Consider the following 25,624-nt stretch of genomic DNA (forward strand, 5'->3'; position numbering starts at 1 on the left):
CAACCAGTCTCTAATTGGATTAATTTACCATTCCAATTTTGAGATACTAATCTTTAGTGAGTTTTCTGGTTCACATATAATTTTCTCCAGTTCATAGATCATTTTTGTCTTCTTGTGACTTTCAAAAAGCAGGCATTTTTAATTTTGATAAAGTCTGATATGTAATTTTTCACTCTAAGACTCTTGCTTTTATTTTATATTTATAATTGTTTTTGTTGTCACCAGGGATTCATCACTCTGGGATGACTTTTTCAGATGTAAAGAGAGAGACAAAGACAGTACAGCACTGAAACCTCTCTAGTGCAGTGGAGAGCAGGCTAAAGCCTTGGTTGCGCTCACACCAAAATATACATGCTCTCCAGGTGAACTCTTTGGTAGCCCAATGTTGATATTTTTACTGTAATTCGAAATACACTTTACTTACACTTAGATATCAAGCATTTTCCCTGTGTCTTTTAAATAATGGTTTTAATTTAAAAAAATCATTGAAGTATATTCTACAAATGTTCTGACTTCCTTTAAGTTAGAACACAACTCAGTCAATTACATCTGATGCCTTCTTTTTAAAAAATTTTAAAAATATTTTATTTATTTATTCCTTTTTGTTGCCCTTGTTTTTTTTTTTTATCGTTGTTGTTACTCATGGCATTTGTTGTTGCGTAGGATAGAGAGAAATGGAGAGAGTAGGGGAAGACAGAGGGGGAGAGAAAGATAGACACTAGCAGACCTACTTCACCACTTGTGAAGCGACTCCCCTGCAGGTGGGGAGCCGAGGGCTTGAACCGGGATCCTTAATGCCAGTCGTTGTGCTTTGCTCCACATGCACTTAACCTGCTGCACTACCACCTGACTCCCATCTGATGCCTTCTTTTTTTGCGGTTATTATTGCCATTGTTGACGTTGCTTTGTTGTTGGATAGGACAGAGAGAAATGGAGAGAGGAGGGGAAGACAGAGAGAGAGGGGAGAGAAAGCTAGACACCTGCAGACCTGCTTCACCGCCCGTGAAACGACTCCCCTGCAGGTGGGGAGCCGGGGGCTCGAACCGGGATCCTTATGCCGGTCTCTGCGCTTTGCGCCACGTGTGCTTAACCCACTGCGCCACCGCCCGACTCCCCTGATGCCTTCTTAATGCTTAGAAATTCTTGTCATGTTGGATTACATTGTATAAAAATGAGTATTGAGAGCAAGGATAGATAACATAATCATGATGCAAAGGTTCTCATGCCTGAGGCTCCAAAGCCCCTGGTTCAATCCACTGCACCACCAGTGCTCTAGTTAAAAAAATAATAAAGTAAAATAAAAATGAGTATTGGATAAAATAAACATACTAAGCAGTAAAAATTTGATTTTAATGTAAGGCTTGTCATATTTATATGAAATTTTGCTGTATATTAAATGTAAGTCCATGATTAATTTTTAATTAATTTTTGTATAAAGTGTGAGACATAGAGAGTTTTTTTAGTGTTCACATAAAAATCTATTTGAATGTTTATAGCAGATTTAGTCACAATACCCCAAGAATGAAACATCATCAGTTGTCCTTTGGCAGGTGAGTAGATAAACTTTGATACATTTACTGTGGAATACTACCCAACAATAAAAACAAAAGAGCTAGTAACACACATAACAACCTGGATAAATCACCAAGAGCATATATTGAGTAAAAAAAAAAAGTCCCCAAAGTTTATGCACTAGATCACTCTACTAATGTAATGTTCTAAAACTACCAAAACTATCAACAGGGAGGACGACATACTAGTGATTTATTTACAGGGTTTAGGACTGCTGGGAGATGGAAGGAGGTGGCTTTCTATAAAGAGCAGCACAGCATATTCTTGTGATTAGAATTGTTCTTTGTTATGACTGTAGTCACATCAATCTGTACATTGATATTTCTTAGAACTAAACATGCACACCTCCACACTGCATAAAAAAGTTGGTAAATCTTTATCACATTGATAAAATTGATAACATCAATAAGAAATTTCTGTTTTATGTATGAATCTACAATTATCTCAAAATAGAATGTTTAAAAAATGTTATGTCAAAACAAATACAAAACTACATTACAGGATGGAAAAATGGGACAAAGATGAAATTCAAAATATTTTTAGCATAAAAAATATTGCTACTGATATATTTATTAGTTTGGCTAATATGAAATCAACTAATCTAAGGACCCTAAAGATGACTCAGCAGGTAGACTGCCTCCCTTTCCATGCTTCAGGCTCTGGGTACTATCCAGACATCAAATGAAAGCACCAAGGGAATGGTAGACTAGTGCTTTGGTATTTTGCTTCATATAATCTCTCTAAGGGTCTAGAATAAAAATTAGACCTTGTCCTTCCAAAATGGATATATATATATATATAAACCCATATCTACAACCTTACAATTTCTTCTATAGCAGCTTCCAGTGGAGAGAATGGGGACACAGAACTCTGGTTGTGGGAATGGTGCATAAGTTATCTCTTAATTTTAAAATTAAGAGATGTTATCTTGTTACCTTGTTATCTCTTAATTTTGTAATTTAATATTAAATCACTAATAATAGTATGTATATATTTAAAAAATAATTGGACTTGGAATTGTGGTAGCAGTAAGTATTTACATGACTCACCTAGGTTCGTTCTCAGGTGCTACATTTTTTTTAAATATTTTTTTTATTTAAGAAAGGATTAATGTTATGCATGTAAAAAAAAAAGAAATAGAAACGCAAAGCAGAAATTGACTGAGTTTGGAGTATGGCACCAAAGTAAGAAAGCAGAAGTATACTAGAGTTTGCAGTGAGTACCTCCCTAATACTTCCTCCCCACTTTTCCAAGCTTTGGGTCCATGATTGCTCAACAATTTGTTTGGCTTTGTATGTTAACTCTCTTTTCAGTCACCAGGTTCCAGGTGTCATCAGGATGCCGGCCAGACTTCCCTGGATTGAAGACACCACCAATGTGTCCTGGAGCTCAGCTTCCCCAGAGACCCATCCTACTAGGGAAAGAGAGAGGCAGATTGGGAGTATGGACCGACAAGTCAACGCCCATGTTCAGCGAGGAAGCAATTACAGAAGCCAGACCTTCTACCTTCTGCAACCCTCAATGACCCTGGGTCCATGCTCCCAGAGGGATAGAGAATGGGAAAGCTATCGGGGGAGGGGGTGGGATATGGAGATTGGGAGGTGGGAATTGTGTGGAGTTGTACCCCTCCTACCCTATGGTTTTGTTAATTAATCCTTTCTTAAATAAAAAAATAAAAAATAAATAAAAAACACAGTGTTGGGAGTCAGGCAGTAGCTCAGTGGGTTAAGCGCACGTGGCACGAAGCGCAAGGACCAGCGTAAGGATCACAGTAAAAAAAAAAAAAAAAAAAAAAAAAGAAAGGATTAATTAACAAAACCATAGGGTAGGAGGAGTACAACTCCACACAATTCCCGCCACCCAATCTCCATAACCCACCCCCTCCCATGGATAGCTTTCCCATTCTCTATCCCTCTGGGAGCATGGACCCAGGGTCATTGAGGGTTGCAGAAGGTAGAAGGTCTGGCTTCTGTAATTGCTTCCCCGCTGAACATGGGTGTTGACTGGTGGGTCCATACTCCCAGTCTGCCTCTCTCTTTCCCTAGTGAGGTGTGTCTCTGGGGAAGCTGAGCTCCAGGACACATTGGTGGGGTCTTCAATCCAGGGAAGCCTGGCCAGCATCCTGATGGCATCTGGAACCTGGTGACTGAAAAGAGAGTTAACATACGAAGCCGAACAAATTGTTGAACACTCATGGACCCAAAGCTTAGAATAGTGGAGAGGAAGTGTTAGGGAGGCACTCACTGCAAACTGTACTTCTGCTTTCAGGTGTATATTTTGCAGTAGTTTATGGATACGTGTGAACATATGCTCTCTCTCACAGAAACTGGTGTATATCTAGGTTTTGGGACTTTGTTAGAAAGTGAACCACCTCAGGTGCTACATTTTTAAAAAGGAAAGGAGGGAAGAACAAATTCTACATGCCTCAAACTAATTAGGCTTTGTTAAGAAATTAGCACATGTGACATAAAGCGCAAGGACCAGCATAAGGATCCTGGTTCGAGCCTCCAGCTCCCCACCTGTGTCCACGATGACATCAATAACAACAATAATAACTACAACAACAATAAAACAAAAAAAATTAGTGTTATGAAATAAGAACTAGGTTCATAACACATTCTTTATATGGGTGACTGTATTACTGGCAACCTCACCATTTTACTATGTCATGTTCGTCTAACAGTGGAATTTTATTTTTTCATATACCTAAAGATATTTTTTTCTTTTAACAAATATATTTTCTTAATAAACTCCTAGTATTCCATTATATGCTTACAATCATGGACGATCATAGATGAAAAAAATTACTAGTTTGATGAATCTGGTATGGTACTAGATATGTTAGCCATAAATTGAAACAATATAATATATAGAAATAATTTTTTAATCTGAATTTGATATGGTACTAATTAGCCATAAATTGAAACAATATAACATATATACAGAAATTTTTAAAATCTGGTGATCTTTCCATTTTGGATGCCTCTGATATGGATGATTATTGTGGAATTGGGCTTCAAGAGGAGTGTAGAAAAATAACTGAAGCTTATATTACATACACTTATTTGTTCAGGGATAACAGTGAGTACGTGTAAATGACTCACATGTATGGCAGGACAGTCCTGTAAAATTGCTTTGGAAGGTCAGGAAAGTTTTGTGCATCTGTGGGATATGGTTTTGTGTACCAAGGAAGATAAGTACATGTATCATAAGGTCATAGCACAAAACACAGTTCATAAATGTTTATTTGACTTCCCCTACCCACCCTGTATATTCATGACTCCTTTTATTTTCACACACAACAAGGGAAGGCACTGTGGAAATCAAGACTATTTGAAGCATTTATATCAATAAGGAATAGATTGACATTACATATATCCATACAACAAAAAGATCCCTGATGACTTAATGTTTTGCTTCAGCATACTACCAGCAAAGGAAAGAACTCTTATAACATCTGTGCTCAACCGTGTGGTCCACCATCTGTCCCCTGGGAAACACTTTTTGTCCTGACATGTGAAACCTCTGAAGTCCTGTCACCACACATGTTTTGTTTCCCTGCATTCTTATGACTTTCTACATTGATACTTCTAAATCAGAGTACCATTAACAACTACTGTGTTGAGCATTTGCTTTATTTCCTTTATGTCATACTTTTTGTCTCTGTTTGTAAATATAGTATCTGCATTTCAGAAATTTAAAATCTCTAAAGTTCCAGGTTTAATTTATTCAGAGGAGGATCCATGAAGTATTGAGTGAGAAAAAAACTTTCCCCTTTATTACGTGAAGTTATATAAATAATATATATGTACATGTGTACATATATATGCTAAAAATAGAATATTGTGACCAAAATATTTTCACATGCAAGTAGAATTTGTATAAATAATTGTTTTTACTTTGCAAAAGACAAGGTGAACTTTCTAAAAAATATTAAATGACCTGAAAATTATGTTTTTGAACAGATACTCTCTTCATTTACTGACAAAGAACTCTTGGCATATGCCAAAGCTGGAGCAGTAGCCGAAGAGGTCTTAGCAGCAATTAGAACTGTGATTGCATTTGGAGGACAAAAGAAAGAACTTGCAAGGTTTGAGTTCTTTTAGGGGGAGGTGACAGAAATGTTCAATTCTTTGTGTCCTTATATATGCCTTTCAGGTTAACATTACTGACTGTAAGACTATTCTTTAATAGGCATGTAAGCTTAAATACCGTAGTGGCAATATAACAGAATATTTGCTCTTTTGAGAAGTTGTAATTCTAGTTGAATTCATATCTGCTAATTTCAAGTATTTTCTAGGTAAATAGTGGCATACATAGTAGTGTCTTATGGATGAAACATATGAAACATATTTCTGGTAACAGTCTTTTATTCCATCAAGTTAACTCTTTATTGCTTTTTAACACCTGTTTATGTGCTTATTTTTTAGTTGAGGTAATATTGGTCACAAAACTGTGTAAGTTCAGTTATGCAGTTTAATACTTTGAAAACTGGGTATGCTACATTACATTCACCACCAAAGGTCTATTTACTGTCGCCATCATTCACATGCCTCCACCTGTTCCTCTCAGTGTCATTCTGTTATTTGAAATAAAATTGACACTTCAAGTTTAGTCTTGACTCTCTAAGACAGAATGAGTACTTTGTGTCAGATCTATCAGAAAATTTGATCTGTGTTTCCTTTTCTCTTTTGCTAAGGTCCCTACTCAGACTGATTATATACAAACATAAACAGGGGGTCGGGCAGTAGTGCAGTGGGTTAAGTGCACCTGGCACAAAGCACAAGGACCCACATAAAGATCCTGGTTCAGCCAGTGGGACCCCACCTGCAGGGGAGTCGCTTCACAGGCGGTAAAGCAGGTCTGCAGGTGTCTCTCTTTCTCTCCCCCTCTCTGTCTTCCCCTCCTCTCTCCATTTCTCTCTGTCCTATCCAACAATGAAGACATCAATAATAACAATAACTACAACAACAATAAAAAACAAGGGCAACAAAAGGAAAAACAAATAAAAAATAAAATATATATATATAAACATAAAAGTGTGCACAAGAACTGAAACTCTTTTTCCTTTGGACTAATTTTTTTTGTATTAGATTTCTGAGAATATAGATAGAGATTTACAATGTTCATTAGTTCCATTTTTTTTCCTAAGCAGCATCAGGTTTAATTTAAAATTAAATACATATTAAGTAATATTATAAGAGGCTTTTTTTTTTTTTTGGCAGGCGGGTTTATTGCTAGGGCTCTGTGACAGCACTACAAATCTGCTGCTCTTAGAGGCCATTTTTTCTATTTTTTTTTTAAGTGGATAGGATAGAGAGGTATTGAGTGAAGAGAGGGGACAGAGAAGAAGACACCTACAGACCTGCTTCACTGCGACCCCCCCTGCAGGTGGGGAGCCAGTTGCTCCAACCAGAATCCTTGCATGGGTCCTTGTGCTTTGCACTATGTTGGCTTAACCCAGTATGCTACCGCCCAGACCCCCTATAAAAGTATTTTGATAGTATGAATATATATTCGAAATTAGGAAAAGCTAAAGTATGTTGTCAGGGAGGTTTTAAATTGTTTGCTAAAGTTACCAAAAAAAAAAAGAATTTTATGACTCAGAATAATGGTTACCTCTGGGAGATGGCACGTTGTATAATGAGAGTAGGACATGTAGACAAGGCTTCTAGTGTCCTAGCAGTCTTCTGTTTCTTGACCGCAACAGTTTTTATTGGGTTGTACACATATACAGTTATGTATAATTATTCTTTAAGCAGAATGCATGTATCACTTTTACATACTATAATTCATACCCACAAAGATGTCCTCTGACAATAATTTATGGTAGTTGAGTGCTATACTTCAAAAGAAAGTGATGTCTGTTTTATTTTGATTTTTGTTAGGGTTTTTTTTTTTTTTTTGCTTAACATTGACCATAATATTTATTTATATATTTAACCAGTTTTGTTGTTGTTAGGGTTTTTTTTTTAAATTTTTTATTTAAGAAAGGATTAATGAACAAAAACATAAGGTAGGAGTGGTACAACTCCACACAATTCCCAACACCCAATCTCCATAACCCACCCCCTCCCATGATAGCTTTCCCATTCTCTAGCCCTCTGGGAGCATGGACCCAGGGTCATTGAGGGTTGCAGAAGGTAGAAGGTCTGGCTTCTGTAATTGCTTCCCCGCTGAACATGGGCATTGACTGGTCGGTCCATACTCCCAGTCTGCCTCTCTCTTTCCCTAGTGAGGTGTGTCTCTGGGGAAGCTGAGCTCCAGGACACATTGGTGGGGTCTTCAATCCAGGGAAGCCTGGCCGTCATCCTGGTGGCATCTGGAACCGTTTCCAGAAGATGTGATCAGAGCTCACGCTGCTAGCAGCTTCTCAGTCCGCCATCTTCTGGGACTCCCGTTAGGGTTTTTTTGTCCCCAATAAAATGAGAAACTTTGTGTCATGTTCAGGCAAACACTTGGTCAAATACAGTTCCTGCTCTTAATGGAGCTGAAATTCTGGCATGGGAAAAGAAAGGATATAAATAGCCACAAATAAGCAAACTATCTAATATGTAAGTGGGAGGTAAATACTATTCAGAAAAAAAAGTACTAAGACTCTTAGGTGTACTACTTAGAGATACTATTCAGAAAAGTCCTTCCTGATAATAATATTTTAAACTTAAGGATTCTTTTCTTTTTGGGGCCAGGCAGTGGTGCACCTGGTTGAGTGCTCACATTACAGTGCACTAGGATCCAGGTTCAAGCCCCTGGTCCCCATCTGCAGGAGGAAAGCTTCACAAGTAGTGAAGTGGGGCTGCAGGTGTCTCTCTGTCTCTCTCTCTCTATCTCCTCCTCTCAATTTCTCTCTGTCTCTATCTAATAATAAATAAATAAAATTTTTAAAAAATTTCAAAAGATTCTTTTTTTGTCAATGAAAGTTAGACAAGAAATATAATGCCCTTCAGCATAGGGAGATGAACAAAGCTTATCTTTATGTACCTAGCTTTGGTGTTAGAGAAAAATACCTCTTCACAGTAATCAAAATCTCAGGTCTGACTTTGATGTACAGTTAAGATCTGAATTTATACTACTGCCTTATGCATTGGCGAGCTCTCTCTCTCCCCAGAAATGATGGTTTCACATTAAAAACAAGTTCTAGTCCAGTAGTACCACTCAGGTGTCTGGCAGGGAAAAAAAAATAAAGAAAAACTGCAAAAAAAATTTATGTATAGAAATGTTTAAGTTGATTATATGAGATCATGTACTACGATATGAGTATGTAACAAGAGAAAAATCTAAGAACAGTTGAACCTCAAATATATTGCTTTTAATTTTTTTGTATTATCTTTAGTTATTTATTGGATAGAGACAGTTAGAAATTAAGAGAGGAGGAGTCGGGTGGTGGTGCAGTGGGTTAAGCGCATGTGGCGCAAAGTGCAAGGACTCACATAAGGATCCCGGTTCGAACCCCGGCTCCCCACCTGCAGGGGAGTCACTTCACAAACGGTGAAGCAGGTCTGCAGGTGACCCCATTCTGTCTTCCTCTCCTCTCTCCATTTCTCTCTGTCCTATTCAACAATAATGCCATCAATAACAACAACTATAATAATCACAACAATGTTAAACAACAAGGGCAACAAAAGGGAAAATAAAAAAAATTTAAAAAAGAAAGAAATTGAGAGAGGAAGGGGAGATAGGGAGAGAGACAGAGAAACCTGCAGCCCTACTTCACTACTCATACAGACTGTAAATAGGAGAGGGTAAGAAATACTTATATTTATGATATATTTTGAAGCAGGATTAATTAAATCTTTTTACAGATCAAAAACAATAATATAATTCTCTTTCTAGTTCTTTCCCTACCATTCTCTGCTTCCACACTAACTTTTAGTGGCTTGAATATGGCTTTCTTTTCAAATTAGCAGACGCAGGAGGAAACCGGCTTTCAGAGAATGGAAACAATTAAAATTTTAGATAAATTTTATTCAATGGTTTAGGGTAGTTTTGTTTTCTTTAGTGTAAAAATGATACTTTCTCTTCTGTCTTATTGATTATCATTTGTCTAACTAAAATTGTTTCTTGCTGTTTTAAGTAGCTAGTCACATCATTGATGAATATTTTGCATCATAATTTCATTTATATTTAAGAATAATCCTGTCTAAAATTCATTATCTTCTGATTCATCAACTCATACCTATAAATAGCTCCTGTAAGCTGTTCTAGGGATCAAACTTCAAGATATGTAAATCATTAACAAAAGTTTTCACAAGGTGAGTTAAGGTGAGAATGACTATATTTTGGAACGTTTGACTTCATTATTTAAAATCAGATGAGGGGCCAGGTGGTGATGCACCTGGCTGAGCGCACATGTTACAGTGCTCAAGGACCGAGGTTCCAGCCCTCTGCCCCCACCTGCAGGGGAGAAACCAGTGGCAAAGCAGTGCTGCAGGTGTCTCTCTGTCTCTCTATCTCCCCCTTCCTCTCAATTTCTGGCTATCTCCATCCAATCAATAAATAAATATTTAAAATAAATAAAATAAGATGATGTCATAAAAATTCTTAGTTAATGAATTAACTAAGTATCTGATTTTGTGACAATTTATTAAAATGTTAATCAAAAAGCCTATTTAAAAGGAGTATTGCTTATGATTTCCCTCTTGTTACCCAGTTCTTATTTTTTCTGGCATCTAATTACTTTTTCCTTGCTGTTGCTGCTTCCTATGTTAATGTTTATTCTGGCTTCATGGGACAACAACATATCAGTGAAATGATTTCTGCATAAATCTCAGTAAACAAGAGCTGAAGTAAAGGAAATAACAGGATGTGAGTCATGAGTTAAAGTTCCTTACATGTAATCAGGTGCAATTTATGCCTAGTAGTACCCTTCATCTAAGATAAAATAGTAAAGTGGGATATATATTATAATATATATATATATATATATATATATATATATATATATATATACCATTTAAACATGTGTCTCAAAATTAGTTTTTGTTCAGTGATTACAACTGGCAAGTTAGACATTTACTGTTTTTGTAGGGAGGAACTCTAGTTCTTTGTTACTATTTTTTTTAATATTTATTTATTCCCTTTGTTGTTCTTGCTTTATTGTTGTAGTTACTACAGTTGTTGTGATTGATGTCATTGTTATTGGATAGGACGGAAAGAAATGGAGAGAGGAGGGGAAGAAAGAGGGGGCGAGAAAGACAGACATCTGCAGACCTGCTTCACCGCCTGTGAAGTGACTCCCCTGCAGGTGGGGAGCCGGGGGTTCGAACTGGGATTCTTATGCAGGTCCTTGCACTTTGCACCACGTGCACTTAACCTGAATCGCTACCGCCAGACTCCCTCTTTGTTACTATTTTATCATTATAAAGCTCTGTTTAAATTGGTCATTAGTGCCAATTATACATCTACATTAATTCATCTATGCAAGCTTGTGTTATATGGTTTCTTCTCTCCCTCTCTCTCTTTCTCTCTCTCTCTCTCTCTCTCTCTCTCTCTCTCTCTCTATATATATATATATATATATATATACACATATACATTTTGTCCCATTTGATTCCTTAAAGAGCATATAGCATTTACATTATGAATAATTTTTAAGCCAAAGTATTGCTTAAGTATGTGTGCTGTTTTTTTCTGGATGGTTTGAGGCAAACATCAATCCTGTCCTTCTCAATAAAGTCATCCATTTGTCAAAAATAAAAAAAAATAAATTGGTCATTAGCACATTGGTCATATAAATTTCATTTGTCTCTTTTTGTAGCTGATAAAATGATAGTGTCTGAAAGGTCATGGGTGCCTGGGAAATGTTCAGGAAGTACATACATCATGTAGAGCATGATGATGTTATAGATTTGATCTTTAGTACCATAAGGGAGCACCATAAACAGCACCAAGGCAACTCCATGGATGATGGAGCAATATCTTGTTTGTCTCAATCTTCCCCTTTTCTTCTCTTACTTCCCTTCCTCTTTTCCTTTTCCCCTCTATCTAAAACATAGAATAATAATTGGACAGAGGAGGTGACTTTGTATCACACTTGCACAAAGCCCTGTCTGTATTCATTCCTGACTCCACATTAAGGAAAAAAAAAAAAAAGGCAAGGACCTGCAAGATAGCGCATCTACACAGTGCCTGTACTTTGTCTTTTTCACAACTAACTCAGGTTTGAACCCAGCCCCCAAGCCCAGACCCCCCCCCCCCACCACCACTCTGGTGCTGTGGTGTCTTTCCCTTTGTCATTTGTATTTGAAAAAAAAAGTTGACTTGGAACAATGAAATTCTGGCAGTGACAATTATAATTAAAACAATAAAGAATGGAGGGCTCAAACTCTGTTATACATACTAACAGAACTGGCCAAGAAAAATCAACACAATTTATTACCATGCTCATATAGTCATGTCTTATGGATATAAGACCTTAGATTTGAAATTCTATATGGACTAATGTAATTTATTTCATTTAAATAATAATGATCTACTTCCTGCAGTACAATGTTGTACATTTTGTGGAGAGTTGTGAGTAAAATGACTAAGACAGATATGTCTCAATTACAATCTATCCTACTTCTGTAGTTATTTTACGTTGGCTCTCTGTTTTAAGAAATTCTTTTTCTTAAAATCTGGACTCAATTAGATTATCTCACTGTCTCCCCTTAAGCACAAAAGTCTGTATTCTGCATCACAGACATCATCTCTTTTAACTTTTATATCAGAAATCAACTGTCTTTGAAGGTTCAAAAATACTTGAATTATCATTTGGGAAATAATTTTTCTTTTTTCTTCGTGTACCTCACTCAGAGAATAAGGATTTTCTTTTCTTTTTTATTAGTGATTTAAGAATGATTAACAAGATTGTAGGATAAGAGGGGTACAATTCAATATAATTCCCAATACCAGAGTTCCATATCCCATCCCCTCCATTGGAAGGTTCCCTATTCTTTATTCCTCTGGAAGTATATACAAAATTTTTTAAATGATTTACAGAAGGTGAAATGTCTACCTTATGTAATTGCTTCTCTGCTGAATACAGACATTGGCAGGTTGATCTATACTCCCAGCCTGTTTCTATCTTTCCCTGATGAGACAGGGCACTGGAGAAGTGAGGTTCCAGGACATACTGGTAAGGTAGTCTTCCAGGGATGTCAGGATGGTATCATGGTACCATCTGAAACTTGGTGGCTGAAAATCAGGAAGATAAAACAGAACAAATTGCTTAATTATTAAGAACCTAATGATAAGAGTAGAGCAGATGGAACTAAAGTAGGAAGCAGCCAGGAAATCTATTAATTTAGGTATGTTTCAAGAGGCCCCATGAATTTGGTAATTTTGCCTGAGCCTGATAGCTTAACATACAGGTCGGCTAAAAGTATTGTCTGGAAAGATGGTGTCAGAGTTGAGAATAATACTAGAGAGCTGGATTAAGGCAGAGAATAGCTCCCAACTATAAACCCCACTGACCTAATCTTAGGCTAATATCTATTCATATTTAACATATGAGCCTAAGTAACCTCTGAGTCCCTGTCAGTCTGAGTTCACATTCCATGGTCACAGCTAGGGAAATACATTTTGAGTTGATCCTGGGTCCATACTTCAGAAGGATAAATAATAGGAAAGCTATCGAGGGAAGGGATTGGATACAGAGTTGTGGTGGTGGGAATTGTACCCTTCTTATGCTATGGTCTTATCAATAGTTCCATTTTGTAAATAAATAAAAAAATAATAAAAATAAATAAATGAAAAAAATTTGAGTTGTTAGACTTGGTGAGGAAAAATATGTCAGTAGAGTCCAACATTTTTGTTTTGTTTTGTGCTGGCTTGCTTGCTTGATTGCTTTTGTCTTCTTTTGTGTAATTCCTTGTATTTGTGCTAAGAAGTATAGATGCGTGTTCTCCAAGTTTGAAATATAGGACAGATTTTTGTGCTGTGAAAAGGTTGTGAGTCACATATATGCTAGGATTTTTATTTTCTTAACCTGTGAGGTAGTTGGAAGACCTTGGCTGGTTCAGTCTACCAGGCCAGAGGCTCCTACTCCAGCAGTGAGAAGCTGTGATGTGTCAAACAATGGGAAGCCCTGACAACCAGAACTTTAAGGGAGTTAAATAAAGTGTAGAAATGCTAATGATGGGGACACTAAATCAGAGTGATATAGTATTATATATTTTAAAGCCAAATATTTTTTTGCAATTCAGTGGTTTTTAAAAATAAATACCTATGGAGTAAAATTAAGTGTACCATTTATTTACATGTAACAGGTATTTGAACACAATCCATAGCTCTCAAAAAATTTCAGAATACATACTCTCTCAGTGAAATGTTTTGTATTTCCAGGGAGATTCGATGTGGAGAAATTTGTTTCTAAAGCTCTCAGAAATTTAGAAAACGAAAGGGCTTATTTTGAACTCTTCCTAGCATTTTATCTTTATAATGAATTTAAAATTCAGGAAGATTTTTAAAGGAAAACAGTACTTTTGTGAATGAAATATGCAAGTTCTGTAAGTTTATAAATCATTATTTTACTTAATAAGATCAAGTGAGAAGCTTTTAGAAGAATCCCCCACAAAGTACTTAAGCTGTATAAAGCTCAGTTTTCCCTACTATAAGAAAAAAATAAAATAGGACTAATATCATAGGGTCAGTATGAATAAAAAGGAAAAAAAAACTTGTAAAACACTACAGACTTGGGAACATTCTTAAGTATACAATAACCATCATGTTATGTTGACTTATTTCATATAATTTGTAAGTTCATAAAATATGTTTTTGTGGGGCCAGGTGGTGGCACTTCTGGTTGAGTGCCCATGTCATAATGTTCAAAGACCTGGGTTCAAGCTCCCAGTCCCTGCCTGCAGGGAGAAAGCTTTACGAGTGGTGAAGCAGTGTTGCAGGCGTTTTTTCTGTCTCTCTCTCTCCCTCTCTACCACTTCCTTCCCTCTCAGTTTCTGGCAGTCTATATCCAATAAATAAATAAAGATGATAAAAAAATTTTAAATAATACTAAAATAAGTTTTGTTATTTCTCCCAGATACAATGAAAATTTGGAAGAAGCTAAAAGAATTGGGATAAAGAAAGCCATCACAGCCAACATTTCAATGGGTGCTGCTTTCTTGTTGATCTATGCATCGTATGCTCTGGCTTTCTGGTATGGTACAACTTTGGTCCTCTCAGGAGAGTATTCAATTGGAGAAGTACTCACTGTAAGTAATGCTATATCAAGAAACAAATGATTATTTTAAATATCAGTGAAGTTTAAGTATGTTGGCTTGATTGTAAAAGGCAGTATTTTGAAAAACTATTTAATAGTACAGCGATATACAAGATTAAAAAGTGGAAGGGAAACAAAATGTATTATTAAACACTTTATTAATCTTGTATATAATTTGCACAATTTATCTTAAAAACTAAATTATATGAATATTACCTGCTTCTATAGCATATATTTTTTTCATTGAGTTTTTTTATGCCAGACTATATTAAGCACTTCATTTTTATTTTTTAAAGTCCTATTTACAATAATAGAAAAATATACATTTTAACTTCTCTTTAAAGGCTTTTTGATAACAGCTCATTTACCTCACAAATTTGCAAAAGCATAAAATGTTTTTCTTTCTAAACTAATATTGTATCTGGAGGTACATTGCTTACAATCTTTTATTTAAGTACCAAAAACTTGTTATTTGATGTCATGCTCTTTTAATTAAAGGCAAGTTAAGTTCAATCAGTATGTTGACCTAATGAAGTACATACTATTAGATTCATTCATTTCTGTTCATATAAGCCAAGCATAAGATTGAGTCCTTTCAAGCAGTTTCCTTTCCTAGGACCAGATTTGTAATTTGGATTCAATAATTGTGTCTTTTAGTTTTGTTTTGTTTTTCAAAGTTTCCTCACCCAAAACATATGAAACTACACCAGAGCAAAAGATTCTGTGGAGAAGGACGGGGGGTCTGGGGTGGGGGGCCCTTTGAGGCTGTGGTGCATGATGGTGGAAAAGGACCTAAGTTGAGGGTGAGAGTGTTTTGTCATCATGGGGAGCTGAGAAATTGTACCCATGTTTCAGAATGGGCACAAATCCCTAATAATAATAATAATAATACATTTTTTTGCCTCCAGGGTTACTGCTGGTGCTCAGTGTCAGCACTACGAATCTACTGCTTCTGGCAACCATTTTTTCCATTTTATGGATAGGACAGAGAGAAATTGAGAAAAGAGGGGAAGATAAAGAGGGAAGAGAAAGGTAGACACTTGTAGATCTACTGCACTGGTTGTGAATTGACCCCCCTGCAAGTGGGAAGCCAGGGCTTGAACCGGAATACTTGTGTGGGTCCTTGGGCTTTCTATTATGTGGACTTAACCCCGTATGCCACTGCAGCCCTCAATGTGTCATTGTGTGTATGTATAATATATATGTATGTATGTATGTATGTATGTATGTATGTATGTATGTGTATATATATATGTACATATATTACTAAAAGATTTTACTGGGCTAGTGATGTTGTGAGTGAGGTTTAGGTTGTGATAAGAGATGTGTTCTACCTATTTGTGATTTATAAAAGAACTTTTTTTTTTTTCCTCCAGGGTTATTGCTGGGCTCGGTGCCTGCACCATGAATCCACCGCTCCTGGAGGCCATTTTTCCCCCTTTTTGTTGCCCTAGTTGTGGCAGCCTCGTTGCGGTTATCATTGCCATTGTTGACGTTGCTCTGTTGTTGGATAGGACAGAGAGAAATGGAGAGAGGAGGGGAAGACAGAGAGAGAGGGGAGAGAAAGATAGACACCTGCAGACCTGCTTCACCGCCCGTGAAGCGACTCCCCTGCAGGTGGAGAGCCTGGGGCTCGAACCGGGATCCTTACGCCGGTCCCTGCTCTTTGCGCCACGTGCGCTTAACCCACTGTGCCACCGCCCGACTCCCTGTAAAAGAACTTTTAAATACCATGTTCACTTAATGCAAGTTGACCTTACAAATGTATTCATAAAATTTGTTATTAGGTTGAGTTTGAATTTCAGTTATGCTATTTATGGTGATTGGATCTAGATTTTTCAAGTCTCTATTAACTCTTTTTTATCAAGTAGAAATGACAGGAATTACTAGATTTATAGTTTATTGTAAGGATTAAATAAATGAATATGGAATCATATTCATTTATTTATTTAGTCCAGTCTATGCAAACTGTTGAATAATACAATTTCTGTGTGGCTTAGAAGGAAGTGAATTAGTGGCATCAGTACTCCTTAACTCGGAAGAGAATGTCAGGTCTTTATAGCTGAGAAACGGAATTGAGCAAAATCAAAAATCCACTTGGGCATCAAAAAACTGAAAAAAAAAAAAAACCCTGGTAAAGAACAGTGTCTTAGATTTGTGTTCCTTATAATTTACAGAATATTTTGATAGATACTATTTCTTTCAAACACAACAAACAACACTAAATTTTCTAGAGGGAACAGTGAATCTTATTTTTATAGGCGAAGAATTTAAAATCCAGAGACTTTAGTACTCCTGAAGTTCTACAGCCAGTTAGTACTTTATCCAGGATTTGAACCTGATTCATCTGATCTTTATGTTTGTTTCCATTAGAGCCTGCTGATGATCTAGACCTTTTTTTTTTTTTTTTTTTTTGCAATTGAATGAATATAATCTAGAATTTCTATCACTGTTTCACTGGGAAAGTAAGACTAATTCTGCACTGTAAATTGAAAAAATACGTTAAAACATACACCATAGGTTTGAATCCTAGGCCTCCTACATGTAAGGCTATCACTGACCTAGATTCATAGTCCCAAAAAGTACTCAAACTTTAAAATATATTTAACATCCAGTATTCATACGTTCCCTTATCATTTAAATATTTGATTATCCATGTTAGAAAAAAAAGCATAAAGAAAATAACTAAATAGCTTGTTTTTCTATCACATATCTTAGGTCTTCTTTTCTGTGTTAATTGGGGCTTTTAGTATTGGACAGGCATCTCCAAGCATTGAAGCATTTGCAAATGCAAGAGGAGCAGCTTTTGAAATCTTCAAGATAATTGATAATGTAAGTCTGGTGTAGTAATCTCTTAATCTACCTGATAGGTTTTTTTTTGTTGTTGTTAAGAATTATTTCTTAGGGGTGGCACTCAGTTGAGTGCATATATTACCATGCACAAGGACCAGGGTTTAAACCCCTGCTCCCCACCTGCAGTGGGGATGCTTCATGAACAGTGAAGCAGAATCTGTAGGTATCTTATCTTTCTCTCTCCCTCTCTATCCCATCTCCCTCTCTCAATTTCTGTCTTATCAAATAAAAATAAAGTGGGGGGAGAAAATGTGGCCACTAGGAGTAGTGAATTTTTTTTTTTTTTTAAATTTATTTATTTATTTATTTATTCCCTTTTGTTGCCCTTGTTGTTTTATTGTTGTAGTTATTATTGTTGTCGTCGTTGTTGGATAGGACAGAGAGAAATGGAGAGAGGAGGGGAAGACAGAGAGGGGGAGAGAAAGACAGACACCTGCAGACCTGCTTCACCGCCTGTGAAGGGACCTGCCTGCAGGTGGGGAGCCGGGGGCTCGAACCGGGATCCTGACGCCAGTCCTTGAGCTTAGCGCCACCTGCGCTTAACCCGCTGCGCTACAGCCCGACTCCCAGGAGTAGTGAATTTTTAATGCAGGCTCCAAGCCACAGCAATAACCTTAGTGGCAATAAACAAACAAACAAACAAACAGAACTGTTTCCATTTCTGCCCTCCCCTTCCTTTCCCTTCTCCAGAGTACTGACCAGCTCTGGCTTATGGTAGTACAGAGGACTGAACCTAGGATTTTGGAGCCTCAGGCATGAGAATCTCTTTGCATAACCATTGTGCTGTCTTCCCCCTCCCCAAAGAATTATTTCTTAAAGGCCATAAACTGGGAGAGAAAGTGTGTTCTAGACACCTATTATGGTGATATGAGAGGTTTTAACTGTGTGTCCACAATTGTATTATAAAACATGGATGCTCACCCCCACAACACTAAAGGGGGGGGGGAATTGTTTCTTTATTGTTTTATTCAATTAGCCAAAAATAACATTAAAAGTAATCTTCTAAAATTTATTCTGTTTTAGAAACCGAGCATTGATAGCTATTCGAAAAGTGGACACAAACCAGATACTATTAAGGGAAACTTGGAATTCAGAAATGTTCACTTTAGTTACCCATCTCGTAAAGAAGTCAAGGTACTTGACAATTAATCAATAATTTAGCAATGTATTAGATGAAGAAATTCAGAGATTTCAGTTATTTTTCTTTAATGAAATATTATCAATACTATCATATGAAATGTATATTTAATATTATATGTCTTTATAATATTATATTTTGCTATGCCAATTAGATGTAGATATTACTATTGGATCTAATAAATGGTATGTATATATTTAAACCCCCAGTATCTGTGGCTTGCATTTAAATTTATTTCTTATTCATGTTGGTAGATCTTAAAGGGCCTCAACCTGAAGGTTCAGAACGGACAGACAGTGGCCCTGGTTGGGAACAGTGGATGTGGGAAAAGCACAACGGTCCAGCTGATGCAGAGGCTCTATGACCCCAGTGAGGGCACGGTGAGATAATTCAGGTTAAACGCAGGTTGTAGCAATGAGCAGTTAGCATTTCAGACCATTCTGATATGCAAGGTGTGAAAAGGTACTTTTTGTTTTAGGTCAGTGTTGATGGGCAGGACATTCGGACCATAAATGTCAGGTATCTGCGGGAAATTATTGGCGTGGTGAGTCAGGAACCTGTGCTGTTTGCTACTACAATAGCTGAGAATATTCGCTATGGCTGTGAAAATGTCACTATGGATGAAATTGAGAAAGCTGTCAAGGAAGCCAATGCATATGACTTTATCATGAAACTGCCCAATGTAAGTCTTTTATCTTTGTCATGTCAAAGAACAGAATGTTATTCATATTGCATAGGAAGTTTGGGAATGCCTACAAATTAGAAGGCAACTCAAAATCAAGATTCATTAGCATTATAAGACTTAGTAGATTATTTATTTATTTTCCCTTCTGTTGCTCTTGTTGTTTTTCATTGTTGTTGTAGTTATTATTGGTATTGTCATTGATGTCATTGTTGTTAAATAGAACAGAGAGAAATGGAGAGAGGAGGGGAAGACAAAGGGGGGGAGAGAAAGTAGACACCTGCAGACCTGCTTCACCGCCTGTGAAGTGACGCCCCTGCAGGTGGGGAGCCAGGGTCTTGAACCGGGATCCTTACGTGGGTCCTTGCACTTTGCGCCATGCGCACTTAGTAGATAATTTTTTAATTGCAGTTTATTATTGCTAAGGGTTTTAAGGAACTGGACTATATTGCCTGTGAGACTTGGAGTATTTATGAAATTACTTCCCCTGTTAAAATGTGTATTGAAAGAGCTTGTGCTTTTGCTAAATCCTCCTTTTTTTTTTTCTATTGTAGAAATTTGACACCCTGGTTGGGGAAAGAGGGGCTCAGCTGAGTGGGGGACAGAAACAGAGAATTGCCATTGCAAGAGCCCTAGTTCGCAACCCCAAGATCCTCCTGCTGGATGAAGCAACATCAGCTTTGGACACGGAAAGTGAAGCAGTGGTTCAGGTGGCCCTGGATAAGGTCTGTGAGCCTCAGTTCAAAGTGATCTACTTTATGTAGTATAGCCTACTATTAATTTGTGTTAATACTGTGCTTATAAAAGAGTATGATATTTCTGATCACTTGTTTAGTGATTCCTACAGTTACTAAATAAAATAACATCATGCTTCTTGCTTCTTTAGGTCTGTTTAATTTCTGTTTACCCCTTTGTTATAGTTTAAGTAGAAATAAATAATTGATCTTTGAAAAATACCAAAAAAAAAAATCCCCAAAATTTTAAAACAGAGATAATTTCTAACTTGAAAAATTTGTCTTCCTCATAATGTTGAAGACCTCTTTAAAGTTAACACTGTTTTGTGGATTTTTATTTTTGTCAATTGGAAGCAAACATAATCTGAGGTATTTTGTTTTGTTTTTTGCCAGAGTACTGGTCAGTTCTGGCCTGCTGTGGTGCCAGGGATTGAATTTGAGACCTTGGAGTTTTAGGCATGAAAATCTTGCATAGCATCACTGTTATGCTATCTCTCCAGCCTAGTCTGAAGGTTTAGCCTTCATTTCCAAGATATTTATTAGATATATCTTGAAGACTCTACAGGATATGAGAAACCACTTATCCTAAGGATAAGAGGGACAGAATTGTTAATGCTAGAAACCTACCTAGTGTCCTGCAGTTTTTGAGAGTCATTGTGATTTATTCATCAAATTGGGTTTGAATGGCTACTCTGTGCATTGCACTATGTTTGTAGTCTCTGTCATATATGGTAACCAGGCTAGTTCTGCTAGGAGTTTGGCAGAATTTTACCCAAAAGTGCTAAGTTGAAATATCAAGGTAGAATTCAAAGATGGACTCATTTGTTCCAAGTCTCTCCCATTCTACTAACAAACAGTACTGTCTGTTCCTTTTAACATCCTGTCAGTATGCTTAATAGGTTGTTGAGGAAGGAAAAAGCAAGCTACTGAAAATTCTTTGAAACAAAATAGAAACGAATGAGTTTGTCACTGCTTACCCCTGTTCACCTTTCTTATCTGTAATTTCACATCTGTGCTTTCTTATTGTTCTTTATATCTGTGTTTCTTATAATTATACAATGGAACTATGTGTGAAATTATAAACAGTGTAATTTTTAAACTTCATTTAAAAATACTTTTTTACTGGAGGCTGGAAGATAGCTCATACAATAAGACACATGACTTACCATGCAGAAGACTTGGTTCAAGCCCCAAGATCACATAGGAGTTCCACTGATGCTGTTTTTTCTTCCTTTCTCTCTGTTTATCACACAGTGTGTGTCTGAAATAAAAGGAATGAAAGACAATCAACCCCTGGGGGGGGTGATACAATGAAACGAAGTAACTTTTTTTTTTATAATATACATTGTGGGGTGGTTGGAAGTGGAACTACATTTGATTTTCTTATAAAAAAAATAAATCAAAGAACTGATTCATTCTCACCTCAGTTTTCTATTTCCTGCCATATAATTTTTGCAAATATTTTTTCTTCTTTCATATTGTCATTACTGTTAGTTTGATAATTTGATTGTTACTTCTCACAAAGAAATATAAAGTGGAAAAATTGTAAGCAAATTTATAAGTGAAAAAATTGATATATTTATAAACCATAGAAATCTTAGACAAGTTCTGTTTATTATTTTAATATTAAAATAAAAATTATAGCATGCATGTTTTTCACTATGCTTCACTTAGAAATAGGTATCATTTATATGATACTGTATATTCATTACAGTGCTACATGGACATTATATTATTTGGTCATCACAAAAACTCTAAAAATAAGTACTGTTATTACTTAGATTTTATATGTGAATAAATTGAACACAGCTTTGGGTTAAAAAGTCCTAGAATTTATAAGATTTGAATTTAGATCAATGTGATGCTGAATTCTGGAGTTTGTTGCTTCACAATTACCTGCTTTAATTATGCAGATGCTCTAGTGAGATAGTGCATTGTAATTCCTAGAATCACTCACTCATGTATCAGTGTGGCACACTGGCCTGTGTCTACTGAGGGCATAATGCCTGGGTTCTAGAGTTTTGGCATTGTATAAAGCCCTGAATATTTCTATAAACTGAGAATGATAAATGCTAAAAATATTGACTCTAAGGTGATATTAACATTTAATGTCCTATCTATGCTTATATGTACTATAATAAAACATTTTGAACCATCAGTTGTCTATACTGAAGTTGGAGAGTTCTTTATATAGCTTGACAGTTTTACAATATATAAAGAATTGAAATACATTAAGCAAATGATTTTTTGCTATGATTATTCCTGTATTCAAGATCCAAATGTTTCTATTTTTAGGCTAGTAAAGGTCGGACCACCATTGTGATAGCTCATCGTTTGTCTACAGTTCGTAATGCTGATGTCATTGCTGGATTTGAAAACGGAGTCATTGTAGAGCAAGGGAATCATGATGAACTCATGCAGAAGAAAGGCATTTATTTTAAACTTGTCACAATGCAGGTATAGTTTAATTCCAGAATTTTCTAAAGTACCTAAGCTATGAACTGATTTTGCTGTGTTTAGTGCTATGTGTTACTCGACTTAATAATCACTTAAAGTGGGTAAAGTACTTGGTGGATTCAGCATCAGCTGAGAATTTCTGACTCTCCTTTTTCAAGGAGGGGAAATGAAGACCAATTAGAGAAAAATAAAGGCTTCAAAGAGATTAAAGTTGAACTTTTTACTTTAGTAGCTACCAGTAATCTACATTTGTCTATTAAGCACTTGAACAATCTGAGCTGAGGTATAAACGTAAAATGCATTATCAGTAGATATGTCAATATATTGGACACACTAGGCTAAATATATAACATAAATAAAGTTCATTGCTCTCATATTTTTAAATATTTATTTTATTAAGCATATGCTGATTTACCAGGCTGTTGTTGTGACAGGGGTGCACATCAGTGAGTTTTACATCTCACTAAGACAGGTTCAGCGCTCACCACAAATTGTCATCTCCCTACACCATAGGGCACTGGGCCTATATCCCTTTTCAATTCCTTCCCACTTTTCCCTTGTGAATTCCTGGGCCTGATGGACTAGACTCTGTGTTTTCCTTTACTGTATTTAAATTATACCTATGAATGAGATCACTCAGCATTTGTTCTTATTTCATGTAGCGTGATATCTTTCAGTTCCATCCATGTTTTGCTTCATCTTCATATGCTTTTCCCTCAGATATTTTTCATTTTTATTAGATATTTAATAATGATCAATAAGATTGTGGGATTAGAAGGGCCCAATTCCATACAGTTCCCACCACCAGAGTTCCATATCCCATCTGCTCCATTGGAAGGATCCCTATTCTTTTTTTTTAAATTATCTTTATTTATTTATTGGGTAGAGACAGCCAGAAAGTGAGAGGGGAGGGGGCCGATAGAGAGACAGAGAGACACTTGCAGCACTGCCTTAACACTTAAAAAGCTTTCCTCCTGCAAGTGGGGATAAGGGGCTTGAACCTGGGTCCTTGCACATTATAACATGTGCACTCAACTAGGTGCGTCACTACCCAGCCCCAGGTTCCCTATACATTATCCCTCTGGGAGCATGGTCTTTATGTGGTGCAGAAGGTGGAAGTTCTGGCTTCTGTAATTGCTTCTCCACTGTACACGGGCATTGACCAGTTGATCCGTACCCCCAGCTTGTTTCTGTCTTTTCCTAGTGGAGTAGGGCTTTGGGGATGTGGGGTTCCAGGACATATTAGTAGGGTCCTCTGCCCAGGGAAGTCAGGTTGGTGTCATGGTAGTGCCTGCAACTTGGTGGCTGAAAAGCATTAAGATAAAAAGGAGAACAGATTGTTTAATAATCAGAAACCTAAAGGTAAGAATTTAGCAAGTGAGATTTGGGGTCTTCACATTGAAAAAAGCTAGGAAATCTATTTTAGGTATATTCTTTTTTAAAAATATTTATTTAATTTATTTATTCCCTTTTGTTGCCCTTATTGTTTTATTGTGTAGCTATTATTGTTGTTGTCGTTGTTGGATAGGACAGAGAGAAATGGAGAGAGGAGGGGAAGACAGAGAGGAGGTTGGATAGGACAGAGAGAAATGGAGAGAGGAGGGGAAGACAGAGAGGAGGAGAGAAAGATAGACACCTGACGACCTGCTTCACCGCCTGTGAAGCGACTCCCAGGGTTCAAACTGGGATCCTTATGCCGGTCCTTGTGCTTTGCGCCACCTGCGCTTAACCCGCTGCACTACAGCCCGACTCCCTATTTTAGGTATATTCTAAAGGGCCTATGACTTTACTAATTTTGCCTGAGCCTGACAGCTAAACTTTAAACAACATATTTGATTTACATTGTGTATTGCATCATTTTTCTAATGACATTACAAGTGCAAAGCATATGTTATTGAGCAAAAAAAAAATGTAAAAAGATAACTAGATGAAATATACAATATGTTATTTTAGCACAAAAGAAATACCAATTTCTCCTGTAGCTATTTAAAATAGTGTTTTCATTGATGTTCAGTAGTTAATATTCTTTGGTTAACCTGACCATCTTATGCATATTTCTTCTTTATTTTAGACAAAAGGAAATGAAATTGAATTAGGAAGTGCAACTGATGAATCTAAAAGTGAAACTGATGTCTTAGAAATGTCTCCAAATGAATCAGGATCTAGTCTAATAAGAAGAAAATCAACTCGCAAAAGTGTCAAAGCACCACAAGGCCAAGATACAAAGCTTAGTACACCAGAGGACTTGGTATGAAGGGGGATATAGAGTTATAACTTCAATGCATATATATTCACATATATGTATTTATACACACACTATATATCACATTGATACTATTGTTTTACATTGCCTCTGTGGAATGTCCATCATATTAGTTAAAATGTAAATTAAAGCCCCATGGCTCCCCACCTGCAGGGGAGTCACTTCACAGGTGGTAAAGCCGGTCTGCAGGTGTCTATCTTTCTCTCCCCCCTCTGTCTTCCCGTCCTCTCCATTTCTCTCTGTTCTATCCAATGATGATGACATCAATAACAACAACAATAACTACAACAACAATAAAAACAAGGGCACAACAAAAAGAAAATAAATAAATAATTAAAAATGTAAATTAAAAGCCTCTTGCTGTTGTAGCTCCTCAACTTTGGAGGGCTAGGAGTAGGATAAGAGGGGGAGCAAGAAAGGGTTAACCAAAACTCATATGTCTTGTTGCCCAAAATGTTTCACAAACCAAAATCTCAGCATTTTAGGTAAAGTTTCTAATTTACTAAAGAGAATTTTTAGAGCAAAAATTTTAGAAATAGACATTAATGTAGAAACAGATTATCATGGATCTTCAACTATAAACATTACTATTCTTTTTATCTCTACTTCTAACTATTCTTGCTGTGCTCTAAATGTCAGGTAAGAGTTAAATGTTTGTGGAAACATCATTTATTTCTTGAAATATAAAGAGGCAATATTGGGGCAGGAGTGCATAGCATAATGGTTA

The 25,624-nt window shown here is 36.5% G+C and overlaps 1 protein-coding gene across 3 annotated transcripts in view; it reads left to right on the forward strand.

Annotated features, from left to right (window-relative positions):
• Positions 1–25,624, forward strand: part of ABCB1 (ATP binding cassette subfamily B member 1) — a 124,168-nt gene that overhangs the window by 55,756 nt on the left and 42,788 nt on the right. Inside the window, exons 8-16 of one of the 3 annotated variants that reach the window (XM_016192053.2) lie at positions 5,538–5,662; positions 14,591–14,762; positions 17,489–17,602; positions 18,647–18,757; positions 19,016–19,141; positions 19,240–19,443; positions 19,998–20,168; positions 22,473–22,634; positions 24,706–24,882. In XM_016192053.2, coding sequence (XP_016047539.1) covers positions 5,538–5,662; positions 14,591–14,762; positions 17,489–17,602; positions 18,647–18,757; positions 19,016–19,141; positions 19,240–19,443; positions 19,998–20,168; positions 22,473–22,634; positions 24,706–24,882 — 1,362 coding nt within the window. The remainder of the gene's footprint in view (positions 1–5,537; positions 5,663–14,590; positions 14,763–17,488; positions 17,603–18,646; positions 18,758–19,015; positions 19,142–19,239; positions 19,444–19,997; positions 20,169–22,472; positions 22,635–24,705; positions 24,883–25,624) is intronic. The other 2 variants (XM_060196297.1, XM_060196298.1) reach the window with 2 other exon arrangements.

Source organism: Erinaceus europaeus, chromosome 8, assembly GCF_950295315.1.
Source record: "Erinaceus europaeus chromosome 8, mEriEur2.1, whole genome shotgun sequence".
Lineage (NCBI taxonomy): Eukaryota > Metazoa > Chordata > Mammalia > Eulipotyphla > Erinaceidae > Erinaceus > Erinaceus europaeus.